At 52.7% G+C, this 21,778-nt stretch overlaps 5 protein-coding genes across 5 annotated transcripts; 3 read left to right on the forward strand and 2 right to left on the reverse strand.

Moving 5' to 3' along the window:
* Positions 1-391: 391 nt before the first annotated feature.
* Positions 392-2,413, forward strand: PC9H_001818 (uncharacterized protein; the record flags this gene model as incomplete). Its single annotated transcript, XM_036771464.1, has 8 exons — positions 392-477; positions 531-583; positions 633-930; positions 985-1,387; positions 1,442-1,555; positions 1,606-1,871; positions 1,930-2,078; positions 2,133-2,413. The coding sequence occupies 8 exons, from the start codon at positions 392-394 to the stop codon at positions 2,411-2,413; spliced, it is 1,650 nt and encodes a 549-aa protein (XP_036626085.1).
* A 679-nt stretch (positions 2,414-3,092) lies between these two features.
* On the forward strand, positions 3,093-4,954 carry PC9H_001819 (uncharacterized protein; the record flags this gene model as incomplete). The annotated part of the gene is made up of 8 exons (XM_036771465.1): positions 3,093-3,277; positions 3,332-3,464; positions 3,522-3,695; positions 3,782-3,933; positions 3,996-4,082; positions 4,145-4,252; positions 4,315-4,420; positions 4,469-4,954. 8 exons carry the CDS (start codon positions 3,093-3,095, stop codon positions 4,952-4,954), a joined length of 1,431 nt encoding a protein of 476 aa, XP_036626086.1.
* A 935-nt stretch (positions 4,955-5,889) lies between these two features.
* PC9H_001820 (uncharacterized protein) lies at positions 5,890-7,475 on the forward strand (the record flags this gene model as incomplete). Its single annotated transcript, XM_036771466.1, has 4 exons — positions 5,890-6,195; positions 6,254-6,329; positions 6,375-6,502; positions 6,558-7,475. 4 exons carry the CDS (start codon positions 5,890-5,892, stop codon positions 7,473-7,475), a joined length of 1,428 nt encoding a protein of 475 aa, XP_036626087.1.
* A 741-nt stretch (positions 7,476-8,216) lies between these two features.
* PC9H_001821 (uncharacterized protein) lies at positions 8,217-10,026 on the reverse strand (the record flags this gene model as incomplete). Its single annotated transcript, XM_036771467.1, has 2 exons — positions 8,217-9,603; positions 9,659-10,026. 2 exons carry the CDS (start codon positions 10,024-10,026, stop codon positions 8,217-8,219), a joined length of 1,755 nt encoding a protein of 584 aa, XP_036626088.1.
* A 1,000-nt stretch (positions 10,027-11,026) lies between these two features.
* On the reverse strand, positions 11,027-14,117 carry PC9H_001822 (uncharacterized protein; the record flags this gene model as incomplete). The annotated part of the gene is made up of 8 exons (XM_036771468.1): positions 11,027-11,568; positions 11,619-11,822; positions 11,878-12,868; positions 12,948-13,017; positions 13,068-13,742; positions 13,792-13,902; positions 13,962-13,979; positions 14,032-14,117. 8 exons carry the CDS (start codon positions 14,115-14,117, stop codon positions 11,027-11,029), a joined length of 2,697 nt encoding a protein of 898 aa, XP_036626089.1.
* Positions 14,118-21,778: the final 7,661 nt, after the last annotated feature.

Genomic DNA, 21,778 nt, shown 5'->3' on the forward strand with positions numbered 1-21,778 from the left:
TGCAATTGATATCCAAATTTCCATGGAGATGGTGTTGAGCAGATGAGCAGATGGCCGTGATCCCGGTGCCTCGTCAGAACTGAGGCCAGAGGTGCGTGTGATTACATACATACAGTAGCGGTCCGTCGTGCGATGAAGGCCACACCCAATCTCTCTTCTCTTCTCCCTGCATCGTGCCGGCCCACTGCTGGCTGCGCACCTTCTCCAGCTTCGCCTCGCGTCTACGGTTGGAAGCCGATGCAATAAATTCTTCCGTCCACTCTCTCGCCGAGCCCTTCTTTTCGACATGTATGCTCTTCATTCAGTGCTAGCGCTGCTTTTCTTCTCTTCGGGGTTTTCTTCGGGAGCTTCTGTCCATCGACGCAGCGATGGCGGGATCCACGTTCCAATAATGCCGATAGTTCGCTCGAAAAGGCAAATCATTGCCAAGCACGACGGACTTTCAGCGGTGGTGGGCTTGGGCGACTATAAAGACATGTGAGTTGACTTCAGCTCTTCGCGGCGGACCTCCTCATCGACCCGCCTTTCAGTTCGTATTCGGTACGGTTGCTAATTGGAAGCGAGGAGGTACCGGTGGTACTAGGTGAGTCTCAATCTTTCTACGGAGAAGCACCTTGGCCAATGATGTGAAGACACCGGTTCTGCGGACCTTTGGGTCGCCTCAAATGCATGTACGGCGTGTAGTGCGAAAGGGACGCAGGTGCCTCTGTACTCACAATCCAGCCTTCAACAAAGTGGTCTGATTGTCCGACTGCAATATGGCGATTCGCGAACAGGAACACATGCATACGGTCCCATAGGCCGCGACACAGTCGGATTACTTGGGATGACTCTCCCAGCCCAATACCTCGCGGCGATCAACGACACGAATACAAGTGTCCTCGATGCTGGGTGTGCAGGTATATTTGGCCTCGGATTTCCTATTAATAGGTGAGCGATGTTGTAATGCAATAAAAGCGTCGGGTTGCTAAGTTATTCACGAAGTTTTATCTGGCACGATGTTTACGTTCAGTCGCTAGACCCCATGATTCCCCAGCGCAGAAGCTCTCAGTTTCGTTCTCTCCCGTCGTCTACAGACCAGAGTACTTCCATTTCACGACTAAGCTCGCGGCAACTCGCTGGCTCGACTGCTACTAATGCTATCCTTTCATCACTACCTTCGACCGGGCCATTCATACCTCGTCTCGTCATGGATGGCGTGCTGAAGTCACCGATGTTTACTGTGGCACTTCAGAGGGATGCCGTGGAGGTGGGCGGTAACGCTGGGATGTTTAGTGTAGGCGAGTTGCCTCCAGACTTGAAGCCGGAGAGTATGACATGGTCTCCTGTCCGTGGGTATACCGTCGCGCAGAAAGGTTTACCACCCCCCATTGATTCGCCTTTCGAAGTAAGTCGCACCCAGGGCGTCGCTATTAGATCGACCTAAACGTCGTCTACATAGACATACCCGATGACATGGGAAGTTTTTATGGACGATGTCTACTTTGATGGCGTAAAGCTACCGCGATCAGCGTTACCAAGCCCAAATATCCAACTTTCCGCCTTAATTGATACAGTAGGCTCCCGTCCCTCGCTTCGAGTCGCTGCCATTAAACGCATCCATAGGGAAACTCTCTTATTCGCGGCCCTGCAGACGTAGTCGCGAACATCTTTTCCAAGTTAGGCTCCAACCAATTTGACTGCTCAGTACCGCATACCCTCGCATTCCAGATCAATGGTACACTCTTCCCCGTCGACCCCCGCGATTTCATTTCTTCCGTCTCGCACGACTCTGCGGAAAAGTGCTTTGCCAATCTTGTGGAGACAGACACGCCTGTAGAAGGAGAGAATTACCTCTACAGTTGGAGTCTGGGGGCTCCATTCTTGAAAGGGTACGTTGTAATCTGATTACGGGAATTTGTGGGAGAGATGCTAATAAGCTACTTGTAGCGTGATGGCTACGTTTTACTACGGGAACATAACATATCCGTCCCAGGATTCTCCTCGTATAGGCTTCAAGTCGACTGTTCCACCGGACGCTGGGGACCAGCTCAAATCGACAGTCGCAGAGGCCCGTCGTACTGGCACTGGTTTTGCTGGTACGCATATCTACTCACCTCTCACGACTTCGCCACCTATTGACCACTCGACAGCTCTCGTTGAACCTGCTCCCTCAGGGAGCTTTAGCTCTGCCCGCATTAATCCCAGTCCACAATCATTTCCGTCTTCGTCCGCAACTGGCTCGCTTGCGCGGTCACCATCGCCAACACCTGTGTCAACCACTACTTCGGGCGACGGCAGGGCCAGCAACAGCAATTCAGCCACTTCATTGACAACCGGGCTGTGGGCGAAATTGGTGACACTTGAATGGCAGACTCTATTCATCTTTTCAGGGTATTTCGGACTTCTACTCGCGCAATTCATGACCTGGTAATGTAAACGTTTAATATTATCTCTATCTTGGACAATTGTACACACTTTGGACATTGTATATTTCGACTCAGACCTGTCACCGTGGTAGTTGGCATAATCATATTAGTACGTCATGTGTTGGTCTGTTGGATAATCACGATGATCGTTCGATTCTGTAGGTTACGATGGTCTGTTGCTGTCTCCGCCCCCGACCGGCCAGTAAATCATGTTCCGCACGTCGATTTCCAACGTTTCAACATACTAGTTCCCTGAGCCTACTAGTAGCTTGGTCTTGGTTACGGCGACACCATTTATCCACAGCTACTCATCTAGTCTCCGTGAAGTTTGCACCGTCGTCCCATCGGCGATATCGATCACTAGCAACAACGGTTATAATCATTGGACATTCCCCACAACGCAATGGTATAAAGTGAATAGCAATATGGATTATGTTTCCTCAGAACTGGTTCCCATTCTCACTCATTGACTTGGACTTTCTTCTACTTCTACTTCTTCGGCGGCTGGGTCTGCACTTTGTTCTTTCCTTCCCTCGTTAATCCCTTTATTTCGCTCTACTGGCTTTGGCTCCAGTCCGTTTTCACTCTTTCGGCCGGCCCATCTTCGAGTCATTGTTGTTCTGAAGCTCAACTCGACACACATTCTTTTCCTTGCGTCAATTTCCCCAATACGTACAATCCGAGATGCTCGTTGTAACTTGGATCCTTACCACCTCCGCCGCTTCGCTGTTGCTGTCAGCATCGTCTATCCTCGCCGCCCCTAGCGAGGAGCCGCACCTTTATGGCCGCCAGAATAGGCCTGGTATCGGCGCTGGACCTGCTACTGCCACTGATGGCAGCACCATTGTTGAAAACCAGGTTGTCATCAAGTGAGTTATCAATTAGTCTCAAAGTGCGGTGTGCTGACTTGGTATTGATATCAGTGGGTTGAATATGAGATTCAAGGTCTCTGCGCCGACCACCGAACTCGTTTCGACAGCTGGCGCGAAGAACGGAACCTTGGGAGTCAACATCCTCTTCCACGGTGACGGAGGGACCTCATTCTTCGACTTCCCTGTACGTATAAACCAATCTATTCATCTATATTCATCCTGGACCTAAATCTGCCTTTAGAACCAAGGAGTTAAAGGCGGCCTTATGGGTGTCGCACTGTTGTCCCCGGACCCCGGTCTTAGATGGGGTGGCTCTGGTCGCAATCTGCAAAGGCAAGTACTTCCTGCAGTTGACTATGATTCGTCGCACGTACCAACGAAATCTCTTCGGATAGGCCCCAAGGTGTTGCACATAGTGCCGCTGTCAACCAATTCATCACTACTGTAAGTTGCTTCATTTCCTTGCGCATCGCGCAGCATTGCTCACGGAGTGGTACCTAGGAACTGCCAAAAATCGTCAACTTCGACAAATCCAAGATCTTCATGGAAGGCATCAGCGGTGGCGCGATCATGTTGAGCGGGCATACCATACCGGCTTTTGGTGCGTCCCTCGGTGTGAAGGGCGTGATTATGGGATGCGGAGGAACTGCACCGTAAGATATCCTTGTGTGTTTCGGGAAGAGCGGTCTTTGATAGGATTGATTCCCCGTTGTAGGCAGGTCCAAGTTCAAGGGGACATCAGCAGCATCAGGATTCATTGGCAGACGACGGTGAACGAGCTAGCCAGTCTTAAGCAAACGATGTAAGTCGTTCACTCCATGTTTTCACTTGGGAGCAACGCCACTAACGGCCATCTCCACCCAGCCCCCAAGGTGTCGCTGCGTACTCGCAAATCGCCACCAATGCTGGCTTCTCGGCAGCTCAAGTAAACCAACTCCAAACGGCAGATGGTTCTCCTAACGGAGGTCATTGGTACGTCCAAGCATTGACGTGGATCATTATTCTTATCTAATCAACATCCTCTTATCATGTAGCGCGTTCGATACGCGTGGTTTTGTGTCGGGGGTGCAACTGCTTACGGATAACTTCGCCAGCATACTCGCGGGGCAGGGTACATTGAATGGTGTTAGCGTTAACAAGGTACGCTCCAGCCTCGAGGGATCAATGTATACTTACACCATGTTGTAGGGCGTAGTCGGGGCTGGCAATCTCTTCGGCAACGCCGGTGCAGCAAACGCCAACGCCAACGCCAACGCCGGGGCAACTACCCGGACAGGTGCCAATACAGCAAACAGAGTCAACACAGCGAATAGGAACACCAACACGCGGGTCAACATGGCGAACAGGAATCGCGTACAGAATACAGGCGCTGCTAGCAGGAATCGAGTCAACGCTGCCACCGCTAATCGAAACCGAGTAGCCGCTCGACCCGCAGCGAACACCGCCAACCGAAATCGTGTCAATACTGCCAACCGGGGTCGAGTAGCTACCGCTGCCAGTGCTCGGAGGCTAGCAAATGCGGCTCGTGTTGCTAGGCCAGCGGCAGGTCGTGTTACACAGACAGGCGCTGCACGGGGAAACGGCACGACAAGAGTGAACAGAGTGAACAACGGCGCTAGGACAGGTGCGACCAGGCGGGTCGCAGCCGCTAGGCCACAACAGCGAACTGCTTGAGCAGCGGGTACATTCGGTAATTACCATGTACAAGCACGTATTAGTAGCTATAGTCGAAACAATGAGGCACTTGCAAGGGCGCCATTACTCCGATCACAGTGCGAAGAAATGCGAGTGGCCGAATGTTACCAACTCTGCAGGGAAGTCAAGCCTCCCTTATCGTCAGCCTTGGCAATTATCTTCCGCCTTGCTATCGTCATCTGGTCATGTAGAAGCTGAGTCCGAGAAAATACTGGATTAGCACTGTATGAGTTAAATGGACTTTGGGATACTAGAAATTACAAAAAATGTGAACGAGATCGAGGAGATAGTACAACAAACATCTAGAATTCGGATGCCGCCCCTGCAGCATCAATGTACCGTAGAAAGAACACCAATGAGATCCGCCATTAAAAGATGCGCTGTCCAAGCATAGAGTTCAAGGGTAGATGCAGATGATGAGAGGTCGTGGTGGATGCGAGGTGGGCTATTTGGGTTTTGGCTTCGGGGCAGTGCCTCCAGCTTTTACGCCGCCATGATTTGGTTTGTTCTTGACCTAAGTCAGAAACCCAATGAGTTGATCGTTCCCTGGGCGTTGGATCTACTCACAGTAAATGATATACCGCCCATGTAATGTGTTTTGTGGATTAAAGCGAAAATGTGCTGCAAACAAAAGTATGAGCCACGCAACAGAAGGGTGGCGACGGGGTACTCACTTGGTGGTGCGGAATGAAGGATGGGTCTGGTGGCAGTGTGGCAGGTCTTGGATTAAGTCATCTTTTCCACGCATTCTACAAGTACGTGGGAAGGAAAGAATAGGCTATGTTTCTGGCAAAGATCCCACGCCACTTCCATGACCAAAACCGCGATCACGCATTTGAATATGGGCGTCTAAAGCAATGCTACTAAAGCAATGAACGTACTATAGCGCAATTCCTTCCTTCTCTCTGACCACCATGTCTCGCCCGCACACTCCTGACACCCCGACGACCACAAAGAGGCGGGCAGCTGCTCTAGATTCTCCTTTTATACCAGAAGGGCCCGCCGCTGACGATGGGAACACCAGAAAACGGCTCAAGACAGGACCCTCGATTTCCACGACTTTAAAACTGAACGCGCGCGCTGACATCCACGCCATTCTGGTTGTTGGTAACCCCTCACTGTCCGCCGAATGCGACGTCTGCGTTGTTTCAGGCATGACTGATGACATAGGTGACATTGAATATTCGCATGTTGTTGCTCGCACGACTCGGTCAGCGACGGTAATTATGCTGTACTCTATATCTCGTAGTCGTGAGGCCGAATGTTCCGCTTTTGCAGCTCGATAAATGTGAATGGTGCTGGGGAATGGATTACCACACCCTCAATCTGGACACACGCAAGAATCTCCAGTCATGTATGTGCTTTGCTCGCTCTATGATTTCTCTGACACTCCCAATAGTGCGCGTTAACCTCCATAGGTTCTTCGATATGCCCAAAACAGGTTGGTTATGGGTGCCAATGGATTCTGACATTATGGTTGGATTCGAAGAAGCTTACAAAGTGAACACGCGCAAAAAACCAACCGAGGTGAGCCTGGCTCTTACCTCACAGCTTCGTTCCCTTGCTGACAACCACCCAACAGCTCTACGAAGGGAAGACCAAATTCTCCTACCACCTTATTGCAACTCCCGAGATGTCGAATCGCCATATATCCACATACGACCTTTCGTTGAACTCCAACGATCCCGCTGCATTCGAGCGTCACTTTTACCCCTTCGATACGCTGCCAAAATTCGAGCTCCACGTTCACCCGCACTTCGTGATATTCAACACCGGATTCAGGCTTGAGCAGATTTTTGGTTCAGGCGCCGTGATCGATAGCGACCTGCTGAAGAATTACTTCAAACTCGCTAGCTCCCTCAGAAGCTCATTTTTGAAGAGTTGCTATGATTTATATCGTGTATGGATGTCGGCTTCGCCACCTGAGGCCTTTCTGCACTCCGAAAACCGTCACTGGGAAGACCAAGATGCGGCCCGCAAGCCAGCAGGCACATCGTCTTCTGGAAAGAGCGAAGCCGGTGGTCGCAGCGCGGGGAGGAACACGCGAAATACGAATCCTGGTCCCCTTGGTGGTGGTGGTGGCTCTTCCACTGTCGATCGAGAGACTATGCCGCTTGGGACCGACACCCCAGATGACTTTCTTGATACCGACCTTGTGATGCCAGATGACTCTATATCTCTTTTACTAGGCGATGATGATGAATCTCAGAGTCATCAAGCGAGAGAGGAGGAGGAGGAGGATCATGAGGCCTTCTTTCGTGGAGTCGAGAAGTGGGCAGAGGATGTATGTGAAGCAGCCGAAGATAGTGCTTCTGATCATGATCATAATTCGTCGGACTCGGACACCTCCAGCCATAATAAGACCCTCATTGGCAACACCCCTCCATTCAAGTGCGGCGAACTCGAAGACGTGACGATGACGGACGTTTCGCTGAAGATTGGCTTGACGGAGACTAGTCACCAACCACCCATATTTCACTCCTTCTGGGACACTTACTAGAGGCTATCGCGCGTCGCGAGGGTTACCTGGAATGTCCAATGTGTCCAAGTAGCGATCGAACATGCAAATAAGACGTGCGATAAAGAAACAAGAGACCTAAATACAATGTCTGCTCTCAGAGCAACTATAGACGAAGCCGAACGCAGGTATGTGTAATAGCATGGCGAATCGTGAAGCGCATGACCAATCGTAGAAGGTATTAGGGATGATATACAAGATAGTCTAATGATACAGTAGCGTCTCGGTGTCGGCGATCATAATTAAATACCTCAACCTCGTCGGGTCGACCAGAGCTTCGAGGACTCGGGCTCGGTGTAAGGAGACGCAGCGTAAGGATGGGCACGTCCAGTCTTCAAAAGCGTGACACTCCCCAAGAGGCTGAGTTCCTCCTCCCATCCGTTTCCGTGCTCATCAGGGCACTCGACGATAGAACAAAGTGACCCACCCCCCGGTGGCGAAGGGACTATTGAGATATGCAGATGGAAGTATACATTGTTGGTAGCGAAGCATCGTACACAAGTAGCTGTGCATTTACTCTGGCCCGTAAGCATCCTCATCGATTACCTGAGGTGGATGGTGCACACAACTTTGCTTCAAATGGCCCAGAGTTTTTGAGGCCAGATATGAGTGTATATGAGTCAAGTTGCCGCAAACACCAGCGCGACGCCGGTAATTTCTATAAAGGAATACAGGTACTATACAGGAAACCACCAATCCCAAGTTACAATGTTCAGCGTCGTCTTATCTCGCGACGCCGATCGAATGCCCAGAATGATAAGAATCAAAGATAGGATCGTTGAAGGCACCTCCAAGCTTGAAGGCACTTTCTTCTTCATCGCCGACGCATGTCAACCAATCTTCGTCTTCGGACAGCGCTTCGTAGACTCGTATCTTCGTCCCACAGACAGTAGTCTGTATGCTCTCTTCCTCCGCGCAGAAAGACGAGTCGGAATCCAGATACACGGACAAATCCTTCAGCGGGCCGGCGCCACTGCGAGCACGTTCTCCCAGGAAAGCACAAAGCCGGAGGCTAGCGCCTGACGGCGTGAGGGCGTCGGAGGTATATAGCGCCAGTGATTGAAGAGAGGGACACGGACTCTCGATGCCTTCTCGGTGCGGTCGAGAAGGTAGGAGGCATTGCATGGCCACCAACGGTGTGTCCCGTAACTCTAGGCGACGAGCTTTTGGTAAACCATCGAAGAACGTTCTGAACTGGGACTCGGACGCTTCCACCCTATCGAGAACGATGGTCTCGATTCGCGGGAAAGGCGGTTCACCATCAACCACGGTGTTCTCGGCTGGGGAGGATGGTAAGGGAGCAGATGGATGGGAGCTGGGGAGAGACGTGGTCCCTGAGCCGACATATTCGAGCACTGGCCCAGCGTCGACGATCGCTGAATCGGCTGGATGTGAATCGTTACGCAGCGAAAGGGATTCTAGCTGCGGCGCATCTATCATGTCTACGAACTTGCACCCATCCGGGACAGATCTGTATCCCAGGTGTAGTTGCCTAAGCTCAGGTAGGCGGACACGACTGGTGCTTTCGTGATGTCTGCTAATGGACGCATCGACGAGGCCTTCGGCGTGGCGGAAGCCTGAACCAGTAATGGTGAGCTGTCGGAGATGTGGAGAGGACGAAAGTATGGAGTGGAGGGTGGGCAGGTCGGGTCTAACATCGGGAGAGTGTGAAGAGAGCTCTAGCGAGTAGAGCCCGCCGTTACCAAGCGACAAAGTGGAGGAGAGGATCGAGGAGAGAGATGGCCAGTCAGCATGTACACCTTTCAGGGTGAGATGCCGTAGGCGAGGTAGAACCGCTTTCCCATCCTCTGATATCCCAAACCCACAGTCGCGAAACAGTGGGGACTGTTTGAGATCGCCAGGTTGAAAGGATTCAGAGAAACTGACGAAATCGTTGCAACGCATAAGCGTCAATGACTCAAGGAGAGGGGCGCCAGAAGTAAGCATGGCGGGTGATAGCTGCGACAAAGCAGCATGCATAAGAGCCCATGTGTCTGTGAAGACGCTGACTGAACGCCATCGAGAAAGGTGAGGGAGAAGAAGCGCTAGCGCTTGGCTCATGTGCTTTGATGTAAAGGTGGGCTGGTACTCGGAATGGCTAACAGTTACTCTGTAAACATATAAAATTAGTTGAGAGGATCGGCAAACGGTCGAACGGCACGTACCCATCCTCCGTAAAATCCCACTCTGGATCTCGAGCGTCGATGCAAATGCGAAGCGGTGATTTGCGCGACCGTTGGAGATAATTGGTCAAATGTTTCGTATCCAACTCTCCTGTGCTATTGACGACAAAGTCTGGCGTCAAACACAAGTTCGTCCATAGGGCAGGTGTCGTTGAGGCTACACGTCGCCATCGGTGATTAACAGAGGATAAGACAAGTGGCATGGTGATGCATGAAGAGTCGAATCCCGACTGCTGCTCGTTAGTGCGATCTCCAGAGGCGCTGAGGACAAAGATATGGGAGATGATTTCAACAGGCAACGAGTCAATAGGCGCAAGACGGCCAAAGCGGCTTAGGGATGATGAGGTCATGGTAGGGATCGCTCACTCAGCTCGACGGGGGGATGAAGGGCGGAAGAAGTGGGAAAACAGGTGAAGGGGCCGCACCCCGGGGTATATGTATACCATGGCGTCTGCTTTGTCCCATGGATCATGGCACCGCAACAAAAAGCAATCTCAGAGGTTGGGCCCTCTCGGACTAACCGTTGCGAGCCAACCTGAGTTTCAAATCGGGAAAGTTGTTTATTGTCTTGCGGTTCGGGAAATTAAGGTTGACAACAAAAAGCAACAGACTTTGCCCTTTGAAATTCCCACTATCACAACGCCAGGAAATAATAAGATATTGCGGTACGGATAAAGGAGGACGCACACTACAAAACAATTGTCAGAAGCAAGGTTCCTTGCTCGTCGATGACTGAAGCTAACGCGGCCGTTCTTTTGTTCGACGATGTCAAGTGCTGCCATGAATGATGAACTGCCAGAGCTCGGTCGATGTTGGCTCTGGAGCGGGTTGGGGACAAAGGAACGTCAAAATAAGGACTATCACGATCGGCTGGTTGATCGCTGGGCGCCTCGTGACTACGCGGCACTAAATATGGTAGTTCCCCATAGCGTCTCTGTGACGACGTTGACGGGACCTCCTTGCCAGCATGCGAATGGCAGCAATAGTTGTCATCGATATCGAGGGGGGGCAGGCCCTAGAAAGTCCCGAAAGAAGTAGTAACCGCACGCGTCTCGATGAAAATGAAATCCGAAATCCGCGTTTACGGTGTGAGAGCTTGTGAGAATCTGTCTGTGTGATTATAAAGGATACCGCAAACCACTCACGTTTCGGCCCCGGGTCGTTTGCATTGCGCAAGAGGCAATGATAGAACGGCCTTGATCATTACGGTATAGCAACACAGCGAATTGACCTAAAAGTGAACAGTAAATGGCCCAAAGTTGGAATAGTCGGATGGATATAATCGAAAGCGTGAATGATCATACAGAACAATTACAACGGCACAGTATTACAACATAAGGTTCTTGTGGATCAAGGAGAAGATACAATTCCATTCATCTTGAACATACCAGGCGTCCCGAAGCCGTTGGTACTTTGGTCGTTGGGCGATGCTGATGGTGGTGAGGGCTGCGACTGAATAAAATCGGAACCAAACATCGAGTTTACGTCTACTGAACCGTCGTTGAAAAGGGCCATCACGTCTGAGGGGTTCATGAACATTTGGGGATCCAAATTCATGCCAGACGATGTATCAGCGAACGGTGAAGGCGCCTGTCCGTTGCCATTCGTGACACCGCTCGAGGTCACTCCATTGGCGCCACTAAACGCTGGCGATGACGGTCCAGCCATCTTCGGCGACATCATCGTAGTTCCATTTTGAAACGCAGATTTTGGCGGGTCAGCGAGGAAGTCTGCTGGCGAAAATGCCTCAGGACTACTATGCTGTGACACGTCGCTGTGGGAGGAGCGAGCAACTGAATGAGCTTTCTTGCGGATAGGACGAATCCATGCAGGTCGTGTACTGCTGCTTGGTGTCCCGTCTGAGCGTGAGGTCTCCAACGGTATCTGCGTAACTGAAAGGACGTTGGGGCCAATATTTATTGTCCAAGCAAAATGGACTTACGTCGGCAAAATTCTTCCATAAGATCACCCGAACGCAAACCGCAAACATATCTCCCGCTGAACCGACGTAGGAGACCAACGCAGGAGCGTAATGCGTCCAAAGCCGGTGAAATAAGATGCTGCAAAGCTTCCGACTTGCAGTTTAGCAAGATAGCGACCAGGGTTCTTCCGGCTTGAGTGAGTTGATGAATTACGTGCACTCCATCTGGTCATCGTAGGTAAGAGAGAGAGCAGCAAAGAGAGTAATGTAGACAACGTACAATAGGTCATCAAGCCCTTCTTCGCAATCTGTAGGTGAGTCGTTATGATCTGCAATGCCGAATTATGGGCTGCTATTGTGGCTTCCTTCTCAGCGTCCGATTGTTCCTCTTCGCCATTGTCCATCCGTTCTGCCACGAGTTCCGAAAAACGATGACGGTAGATCAGTAGTCGGACAAAGTGCTCCGCAGCGTGCAGACGTTCCGCCTGTGTTACTCGGATAGTATCTTCGCTTGCTAATGTATCGGGTGTGTGGGACCAAAACGGTGGTATACTATGGTGAACCTCATCCAGCAACGCCTCCTCCTCTCGCAATTCCTTGTACCGGCGAGTGCCTGACAGAACAGAGGCAGCTCGCATCAAGAAAGGCGACGAATCTCCCCAAGTGCGGGCCGGAGGAACGTCCACAACAGATTCCAAAATAACCAGAATTCGCAACGAACATATGAACGCGGTCATCCGGGATTCGGTACCCGTGGGTGGTGTGCCAATGCCGTCGTGCGAGATATATTCATCATCCACCGGAGACGGCTCTCCAACGTCACAATCTCTCAGCCTGATCATTGGGGGACGCCCAAAGTGCGCCGCAAGCTGCTTGTCCCAAATGTAGACGCACCAAAAGGTCCGCTTTCGCACTTCGTCCTCGATCGGATCGAATACATCATACGTATCGGCTGAGCGATGCATGCCGGAATCGATGCACATGGTAATTGCTTCCGACAAGAGGGATGCAGCTTTGGAGAGTCTGCCTAGTCCAACCGCGTAGACAGCTGCGATTAGATTTGCCTGAATGGTATAGAGTGTTGGTCTGTCGGCAATCGGCAAGGTGCGTAATCGCCCAAGAAGCTCAAACCAGTGCGTTCCAGCAGAAATGCTATCATTGGCGTTGGGGCGAACGCGAGGATCATCCATGTGACGCGAGGCAAGGCAGCAGATAGAAACGATGAACGCTGCGAATCCCGGTTCTCCCCATTTTTGCGGGTTTCCATAATCCTAAATTAGTTCAAGGGTCAGCACCAGACGGATGAAAACACGAGATGCATGTGATTGCACCAGAAAATATCGAACGTACAGCAAGGAAGGTGGGAACGTGAAGGAATGGGAGAATGTAATATGACGTAGATAAGTAACACTGTACAAGACTTTTTCCAAGGTCAGCTCTTGACTGTTATCAAGAAGTCTAACACCGCACCTGTCCATTAATTCCGGAACAATATAAGACGTGATAAGTCGCCACAATATTTGAGGATTAATATCAGTGCGTCGGAGGGTGCGATTAGGGAACCAATCAGTATTGGTAGAATTGGAAGCGCCATTCTGGCCTGGCGAGGAAGTATCTATGTTAGCCGGTGATTCTACTTTTTCGCGGTTATTAGCCGGGGTATGCCTTTCGACGAGGAGGTCCAAAAGAGGGAGCCCAGAGGTTTCGCCTTGCCACCGTGTATAGCCCTCATCATCGAAGTACAAATAAGATGCAGCCAAGGACATTCGTGATGTCTCGTCAGCAAGTTGGTCTGGGGTTGTGACATGGGCGACGGTTGACGATGGGAAAGCATTGGGGAAGAGTGAATTGAACGCGGCGATAGGGCTTTGCTGTCGTTCGTTATTGGCCTTGGGATCAGGGCTGAAGTGGGTGGAGGGGTTGATTAGGGGGAATACATGCAAAGATGGTGGTGGCACGCCCAGAGGAAATGCTTGCGATGGGTACATGAACGGAGTGATCGGACTTGTTGTACTCGGATCCGTAGAGGCCTTCGTACTGGTATTCACAGGCGGCACAATGCCGCCTGCTGCAAAGACTGCTGGGGGTATAGCTTGAATCAGCGTCTCCAAATGATGCATTCTGTCTTCCAGGGTCGCTGTTCGTCTATGTGGCCTTCAACGTCTGCATTTCCAGCAACTGCACGATGACTCACTTTGATTTGTGTGGGTGTGTCCTCTTCCCCGGCTCCTCGAACGTACAAGCTGAATTCGCCGACAGACATGCCTGGCAAGGATGACCTTCATCACACTTGATCCTTCGCCGCCTATTCGATCAAGAACTAGTCGGTAACAGGGTCACGAAAGCACTCGAGGCTGCGCTCACCGACATCGGTCACACGCCCTGCACGAATCGTTATAAATATCGCTGCGGACATAGGAAGGTGGTGACTAACCTGCTTAGCTTGAAGCGCCTTTCCTTGAGAATAGAGGCCTGAGCTTGCTGGTGGTCCTGGCTCTCTGAAGAAGTGACTGGAGGCATGATGACGGCGAGAAACAAGTGAAATCTTTGGTAAGTAAGTAATGGAAATAGAAATAGCAGAGTATAGTGTAATAGTAGTAAATAATGCACAACCTCACCTCGTGGTCACATCTCCTTTCTCGCCGAGTTTACCCGACAGATTGGTGAAACCTCATTTGGGATCTCCTCCTGATCGATGGAAGCCCAGAGACAAACCAGTGTCCCTCAATTGAGAACCTGGACTCTATCACAAGCTGAAACATATATGCAACAAGAAACTGGAGAGCTCTGCGGGGCCCCACGCCATGACATGTAGCCAGAACCAGGCCTCCGAAAGACTGATGGGGCGTATGGGGAATAACCAATTGCGTGCGTTGTGGCGTTAGTATAGATTCAAGAATCAAAGAGGCTTCGTTCCAAGCTTCCAACAGAGTCCACACCTGACCAGGAGTCTGGAGGTAAATCCGTTGCTCCTATAAGGCATCGTCACTGGTGACTGTAACGGAGAGCTAGGGAATTTAGATCCATTTCAAGCTAGGCTGTTCACATACGCCCAGACATGTTTCAAGCAGCACTGACAACTCTCGTTCTCGGCCGCCGTTGCAAGCGGTCACAAGAAGCTGTAGGCGACCTAGGGCGCGGAGGTCAATTGGAGTGGTAATAGGGAGGACAGGGATTGGTACCTTGGCTTGCATTACCACTTGGCTATTCCTTGTCGATGATTCGCCAGAGCTTATGCTGGTCTTCAGGCACCTGGAACGACACATACTCCTCACCCCGCTTCCGCTTCGTAACCTCCAGGTTGTGGGGTACATATAACATTAGCCGGACCTCTCTCTTCCTTTACCACGACCATCAAGATTAAGCGCCCGCCCTAAGCCCGGGTACGCTGCAAGGTAAAAACCGCAAGAAAGGGAAGATAAGAGGTAACATGAGTAACCCCAACCCGGGGAGTAAGCCCGGGTTCAATTTTAGCAACTGGTTCCTTCCTACACACCCAGCTGATAGTGCAAAAACATCGATTCATGCGGGACTGACTGCCCTCCCTGGCGCGCGCAATACTGCGGCTGAACACGACGACGACGACGACGACGAGGCCTACCATTCCTCCACTGACCAGCCAACACCAACACCCAAGCTCAGGGCCAGGGCGGAATCCACCCACTCCGACAACGCCGACCTCAGCAACTTCACCTTTCAAGCGACACTGGACAAGATTAAGGCAAGAAATAAGGCAGCGTCTCATCGGGCGGAGCCCTTCAAAGATCGTGACCCCCCCCCACACGCACCCCTACAGCAGAGCACACTCCCCTTCTCGCCCTCCACAGCCAGTCTGGTAGGCACCAAACGAAAAGATAGAGACAAGGACGCGGGTACGCCTCTCCCTGACACCCCAGCAACGGCGGCAACTCCAAGAACGACCCCCGGTACCCCTGCCCGTAGTCAACCCTGCCGTTCGCAGAAACGGGCCAAAATTCCGACACCCCGTGCAGAACCAGACACGCCCCTCAGCAAGGCCACCAAGCATCTTCGGGACGCAGGGATGCTCGGACTCATGGGTAAAGTTGATCTCCGTGCTGTTACTAACGCTCTCTTCAGAATAGCTTCACGCTCGCAGGATACTGGGACCAGCGAGCTCCTTCACGCCCTGGCCACGGTCCAGGACGAGCTCCTATTACGGCAGTCCATGGAGCAGGCCACACTCACCTTGCGGGATGCGGTGAAAGAAATCTCGGGCAACCTCACTGAGAAAATGGCCGAGCTGACCAAGGAAACGCTCACGGCGGTTCGGCAGGGTGTTATAAAGGCAGGCCGAGAACTTGACAAGTGTACTGATGTAGTGAAAGTAGCCACCGGCGATCTGAAGGCAACAGCAGAAAGCACCCCAAGATCTTTTGCTAGCGTGGCATCCACCGGAGTACTCCCCTCCCCGGCACCGGCACTCCTACAACCGTCAACACAGGCCAGATTGGAACGGGACCGCAGACGCATTCTCATTGACCCACCTATAGGGCGCACCCGACTCTACCCTGACACGGTGGGAAACATAGGTATCACCAGGAAGGCCACCGAGGCGCTCCATAAGGTCGGGGGCAAGCCCACATGGGCATTCATCAGTTGCACCAAGCTCGAAAAGGGAGGCGTGCTCCTGGAGGCCAACTTAGCTGAGGTCAAGGACTGGCTCGTCACCGGCGAACACCTTGCAAACTTTACGGCCATCTTCAGTCCTGGCGCCATCGTCAAAGCAAAGAAGTACACCATCAAGGCCCTATATCTTCCGGTGGAGCAGCCAATCGATACCGTTGAAGCCCGTTTAAGTATTGAAAAGGAAAACGGCCTCCCCCCCAACGCCATCACGCTTATCAAGTGGATGAAATCAGCGGAACGACGTGGCAAAAACCAGCAATATGGACATGCAACCATTACCTTCACCTCGCCCAAAGATGCTAATCTTATCCTCCGACAGGGACTCACCTCTCTAGACACCAACTACCGCTGTCACAAGAGCAAGACAGAGCCACTGCGATGCCTCAAGTGCCAGACTTACGGTCACATCGCCAGCGCCTGCACAGCTTCACTCACGACATGTGCCACCTGCGCCCAGCACCATGACGAGGCAGGGGACTGCCCGCAACTGAACCGAAAAGAAGCCCACGCCTGTGTCGCCTGCCGTATCGGTGGGCATGCGAGCTGGGAGCGTTCGTGTCCCAGCCGGCTCAAACTCCAGAGATTACTGGACGAGCGACTGGAGGGCAACTGCCTGCCCTTCTTCCCAACTGAGGAGCCCTGGACCCAGCGCCGCTCACCCTTCTATTCAGGCCGCGCTTCAAACTACAGCCTTGCGGACTGTGACTGGCGACAGACCAAGAAGGATCGGCTGCAACAAACGACGATACCTGAGGCCTTCAAGCCTCTGGTGGCAGCATCTCTTGCACGCAGCAGCCGCCCTCCACCACCTGACGGCACTGACTGGTCAGACCCCGGCCGGGACCTACCCATGGATCAGGACCCGCCGCCCCAGCTGAAAGAGAAGTCCCCCATGTCCGTAGCCTCATGACTGACGAACCATCCAACAGTATTCGCATTCGACAGTACAACCTCAACAAATCGTCGATCGCCCAGCAGACAGTTTCCAACACCCCGTTACATGAGGACTTCGACATCTTGCTAATCCAAGAACCCTATCTTTGTCATGCGCAACTAACACGTACTAACCGCAACTGGGTCCCACTCTACCCCTACTCGCAGGCCGATAATTTATACCCCACACGATCACTAATTCTGGTCAATAGCAAGGTCAGCACTGACGCATACGAACAGATACCCATCCCTGGAACTGGCGACGTTACTGCCCTACGCCTCACCTCCAATGCTGGCGACATCTTTATCTTCAACATCTATAACGACTGCAACCACTCGCGTGCGCTGGACAGTGTCCGACAGACAGCTCTGGACCTGCGACTCCGATACAGAAACCCGCTAATGATCTGGGCTGGGGATTTCAACCGGCACCATGAATGGTGGGACAAACCAACCGACCATCACCTCTTCACAGACAGAGCCCGCGAAGAAGCCCAACTGCTTGTCGACCTTGCAGCCGACTTCGAAATGGAGATGGCACTAGAACCAGGAGTCCCCACGCTGGAGCATATGGTAACGAAGAACGAGTATCGAGTCGACAACGTCTTCGTATCCGCTGATCTCATCGACAGGATCCTGGTCTGCGAAGTGCACCCAGGGGAAGCTCCCGCAGGCACGGATCACTACCCCATAGACTCCATACTAGACCTCTCCACCGACCTAGCCGAAGAGCGACGCACACGCAACTTTCGCCTCGTGGACTGGAAGGTTTTCAACGATGAACTCACCGCACGCCTCCCTGGTGCTGGAATTCCTAACCACCTCAGCACAACCGAGGATATCGACCTTGCTGTCGACACGCTCACGGGGCTCTTGCAGGGAGTCATCAAGGACACGATCAAGGAGAGCGGCATCGCCCCCTACAACCGCAGATGGTGGAACTCCGAGCTGGAAACCCTTCGCACGCAGCACACCAGGGCAAAGCGAGCATCACACAAACTCCGGGGAGTGGCGTCACCAGTCCACGATGAGGCACGGCAGCTTGGCGTCAAGTACAAGCGGCGCCTGGAGGAGATCAAGACGGCACACTGGGAGGACTTCCTTGAAGACCTCGATCCTCAGGAACTGTGGATAGCCAACAAGTATATCTCCAGCCCGGGATCGGATGGAGGCAAGGTGCGTGTCCCCTCTCTCAAGTTCAGTATGCCCGATGGTACGCAAAAGGAGGCTGCCTCTAACGAGGAGAAAGGGCACATGCTCGCTGACATGTTCTTTCCCAAACGCCCCCGAGATTTTCAGGCGACCGCACCCGAGACGTTCCCAGAGCCAGTTCCGCACAATTTCAATACTTCAACATATAGGACAAGCAATGTCATCGCCAGACTCAAGCCATACAAGGTTTGCGGGCCAGACGGAATTCCGAACGTCGTCCTCATGAAATGCAGTGGCACGCTCACCCCCATACTGACCAAGATTTACGAAGCAATCTTTCGCCTGAACCACTACCCACTAGCCTGGAAGAGATGGACCACAATTGTCCTCAAGAAGCCGGGCAAACCCCGGTATGATCTGGCCAAGGCATGGAGGCCGATTGCCTTACTCAACACGATGGGCAAGGTTCTCACGGCACTGGTCACTGAGGACTTGGTAGAGATGTGCGAGAAGCACAATCTTCTCCCAGACCACCACTTTGGGGGACGCCCAGGCAGGACAACGAGCGACGCACTACACACGCTTACCACCAAAATCAAGAGGGCCTGGGGCGCAGGAAGGGTGGTTTCTGCACTTTTCTTAGACATCGAAGCTGCCTTCCCGAATGCGGTAACTGACCAACTACTGACCAATCTTCGCAAGCGCAGGATCCCACCGGAATTCATCAACTTCGTCCGAAACCTCCTCTCTCACAGACAAACCACCATGGTCTTTGACGACTACAAGTCCGACTGGATCGACGTGGACAACGGCATTGGGCAGGGAGATCCCATCTCAATGATTCTCTATCTCTTTTACAACGCTGACTTGGTAGACGTTCCAGATGCCGCCAAGCGAGAGGCCGCCATCGCCTATGTTGACGATGTCACCTTCATAGCAGAGGCCAAGACCACGCAAGGTGCACACCGCAAGCTAACGGACATGATGACACGCCGCGGAGGAGGCTATGAGTGGTCGGGCACCCACAACTCCCGCTTCGAGGCCAGCAAACTCAGAATCGTAAACTTCACACCCGACGACACCGAGCACCCCACCCTGTTACTACGAGGTCAAGAGGTCCTGCGCGAGTCATCGTACAAAATCCTAGGGATTATACTCGACGAGCACCTTCGGTGGAAGGAACAGACAGCGGCCGCCCTCAGCAAGACTGTCCAGTGGATTAACGCCTTCAAGAGGCTAGGGCGTGTCGGGGGAGGGATAAGTTCTAGGTTCCTCAGGCAGCTATATCTCGCTGTTGCTGTCCCAAAGCTAACCTACGCACTGGATGTTTGGTACACCCCAGTCCGCCTACCAGAGGGGCGTAAGCGCAGAATCGGGTCCGTCAGGACACTGAAAATCCTCACCAAAGCACAGCGAATAGCAGCGTTAGCGATCTCTGGGGCCATGCGCACCACCGCCAACGATGTGCTGGACCTGCATGCCAGCCTTCCACCGTTGGAATATACACTGGATTTCATTTGCCACAGGAACACGGCGAGGGCGGCGACACTGCCAGGTACACACCCAGTGGGTGAGATTCTGACATGGACCCACAGCTATCATGGCAGTCACGTTCCCCCCATCATCGCACTCACGAGGCTCTACGACATCAAGCCAGCAGAAACGGAAGTCATCCAGGCGACCTCGTACAGGAGGCTTGGTAGTACCTGCCCCATCCCAACACACATAGCAGCCTCTCGGGACGACTCCAAAGAGCGGGAGGCCAGCTCAACCGCGGACTACAAGATTTATGTGGATGGGTCGGGCTACGAGGGTGGCGCCGGAGCAGCAGCGGTCGTTCACCATGGTGAAGGGGAAATTGCAGCAACGAGTCACACACTAGGGCCGCTCACACACTACACCACCTTTGATGCCGAAGCGGTGGGACTCCTTCTTGCATCGAACGAGGTACTGACAAAAAACCTACAGGGAGAGGTTGAGATCTATATGGACAATCAGTCCGTAATCCAACGGCTGGAATCGGGCAAGAGAGGCACAGGACAATACATCCTGGAGCGGGTCGAAGATACGTTAAAGCTCGCCAAAGAAAGGGCAGCGGAGGCCGCGACTCCCCTCAACATTAGCCTGCATTGGATCTCAGCGCATGATGATGTCGTGGGCAACGAGCGGGCAGACGTGCTGGCAAAAGAAGCAGCCACAGGAGTGGCGCACCCAGCTGAGCACCTCCCCTCCCTACTCACTGACCACCCAAGACTACCCTCCAGCAGAGCAGCTGTACGACGTGTAGCGCGCATGCGCATCCCGCTCCGCTGGGAGGCAGCGTGGCGCAAGTCTGTTCGAAAGCCAAAGCTAGACAGGATCGACCCGACACTGAAGGTTGGGAAGTATTTGGGCATGGTCGGGGACTGGAAGAAGAATCGCACTAGCGTCATCACACAACTTCGTACCGGACATGTTCCTCTCAACCAGCACCTTCACCGAATTAAGAAAGCCGATTCACCGTTCTGCCCCCACTGTAACGACAAGGAGGAAACAGTCCGACACTACCTACTCGAGTGCCCAGCGTACGACGTGGAGCGGGCAACGATGCAGACAGAGTGCAAGAATTTCGACCTACCGCTGAAAGTGCTGCTATCCACAGCAGGAGGGACGGAGGCCACCATCGCCTACGTCCGACGCACCAGGCGCTTTGACAACCCCTTTGGCAGTCTGGAAGGAGACCTAGTCGCGCCTAGAAGGGCGGCCGTACTGAAGGAAAAGAGGGAAAGGCAGAAGGAGCGGAAGGGGAAGAAGAAGGAACAGCAGAAGAAGAAAGGGCGGGAAGGGGCGGCGCGGCACAGATGAAGGCCACGACCGCGATTTGCTCGCGCGCGGGCCGCAATCTGGCGGGGTAGGTGAAGGTTTTCTGGCAGCAACTCCTCAAGACTCCCTCAAGACTTTACTTTTCTTACCTTGACAGATAGCCACGGACTCGCTCTCCCTCGGGACGAGCACCTAACAAGAGAGGCCACAGGCCAAGAAGTCGTCCAACCCACACCATATGGCTACCCATAAACACACTAGCGTCCGAAAAACGGCGGTTTCTGTCGCTGGGCGGCAGGGGGACGAGGTCTAGGACCGTCCGTCTGTCGTGCAAGACGAGCTAGGGGTCAAGGTGGGCATGGGGCCCTTTATTTACTTATAAGTACATACAGGTAGAACTAGATACAGGCAGTACAGAGCCGTCCGCATGGAGCACCTCCGATGGACGTTAAACAGAGACCAAAAAAAAAAAAAAATAACATTAGCCACTGCAAGTTCCCGGCGATCAAATAAAAGGATTTAGGACTCTGTTATCGATACCGGTCCGCAAATCTCCTAAAATCGGAGCCTTGTTCACGTAACTCTCGACGAGCATCAGAGCCTTCGTTTCTCGTCAGAACGATTGTGACGGCCACCAAAAACCACGG

The sequence above is a fragment of the Pleurotus ostreatus genome, assembly GCF_014466165.1.
Source record: "Pleurotus ostreatus strain PC9 chromosome Unknown scaffold_10, whole genome shotgun sequence".
Taxonomy (NCBI): Eukaryota; Fungi; Basidiomycota; class Agaricomycetes; order Agaricales; family Pleurotaceae; genus Pleurotus; species Pleurotus ostreatus.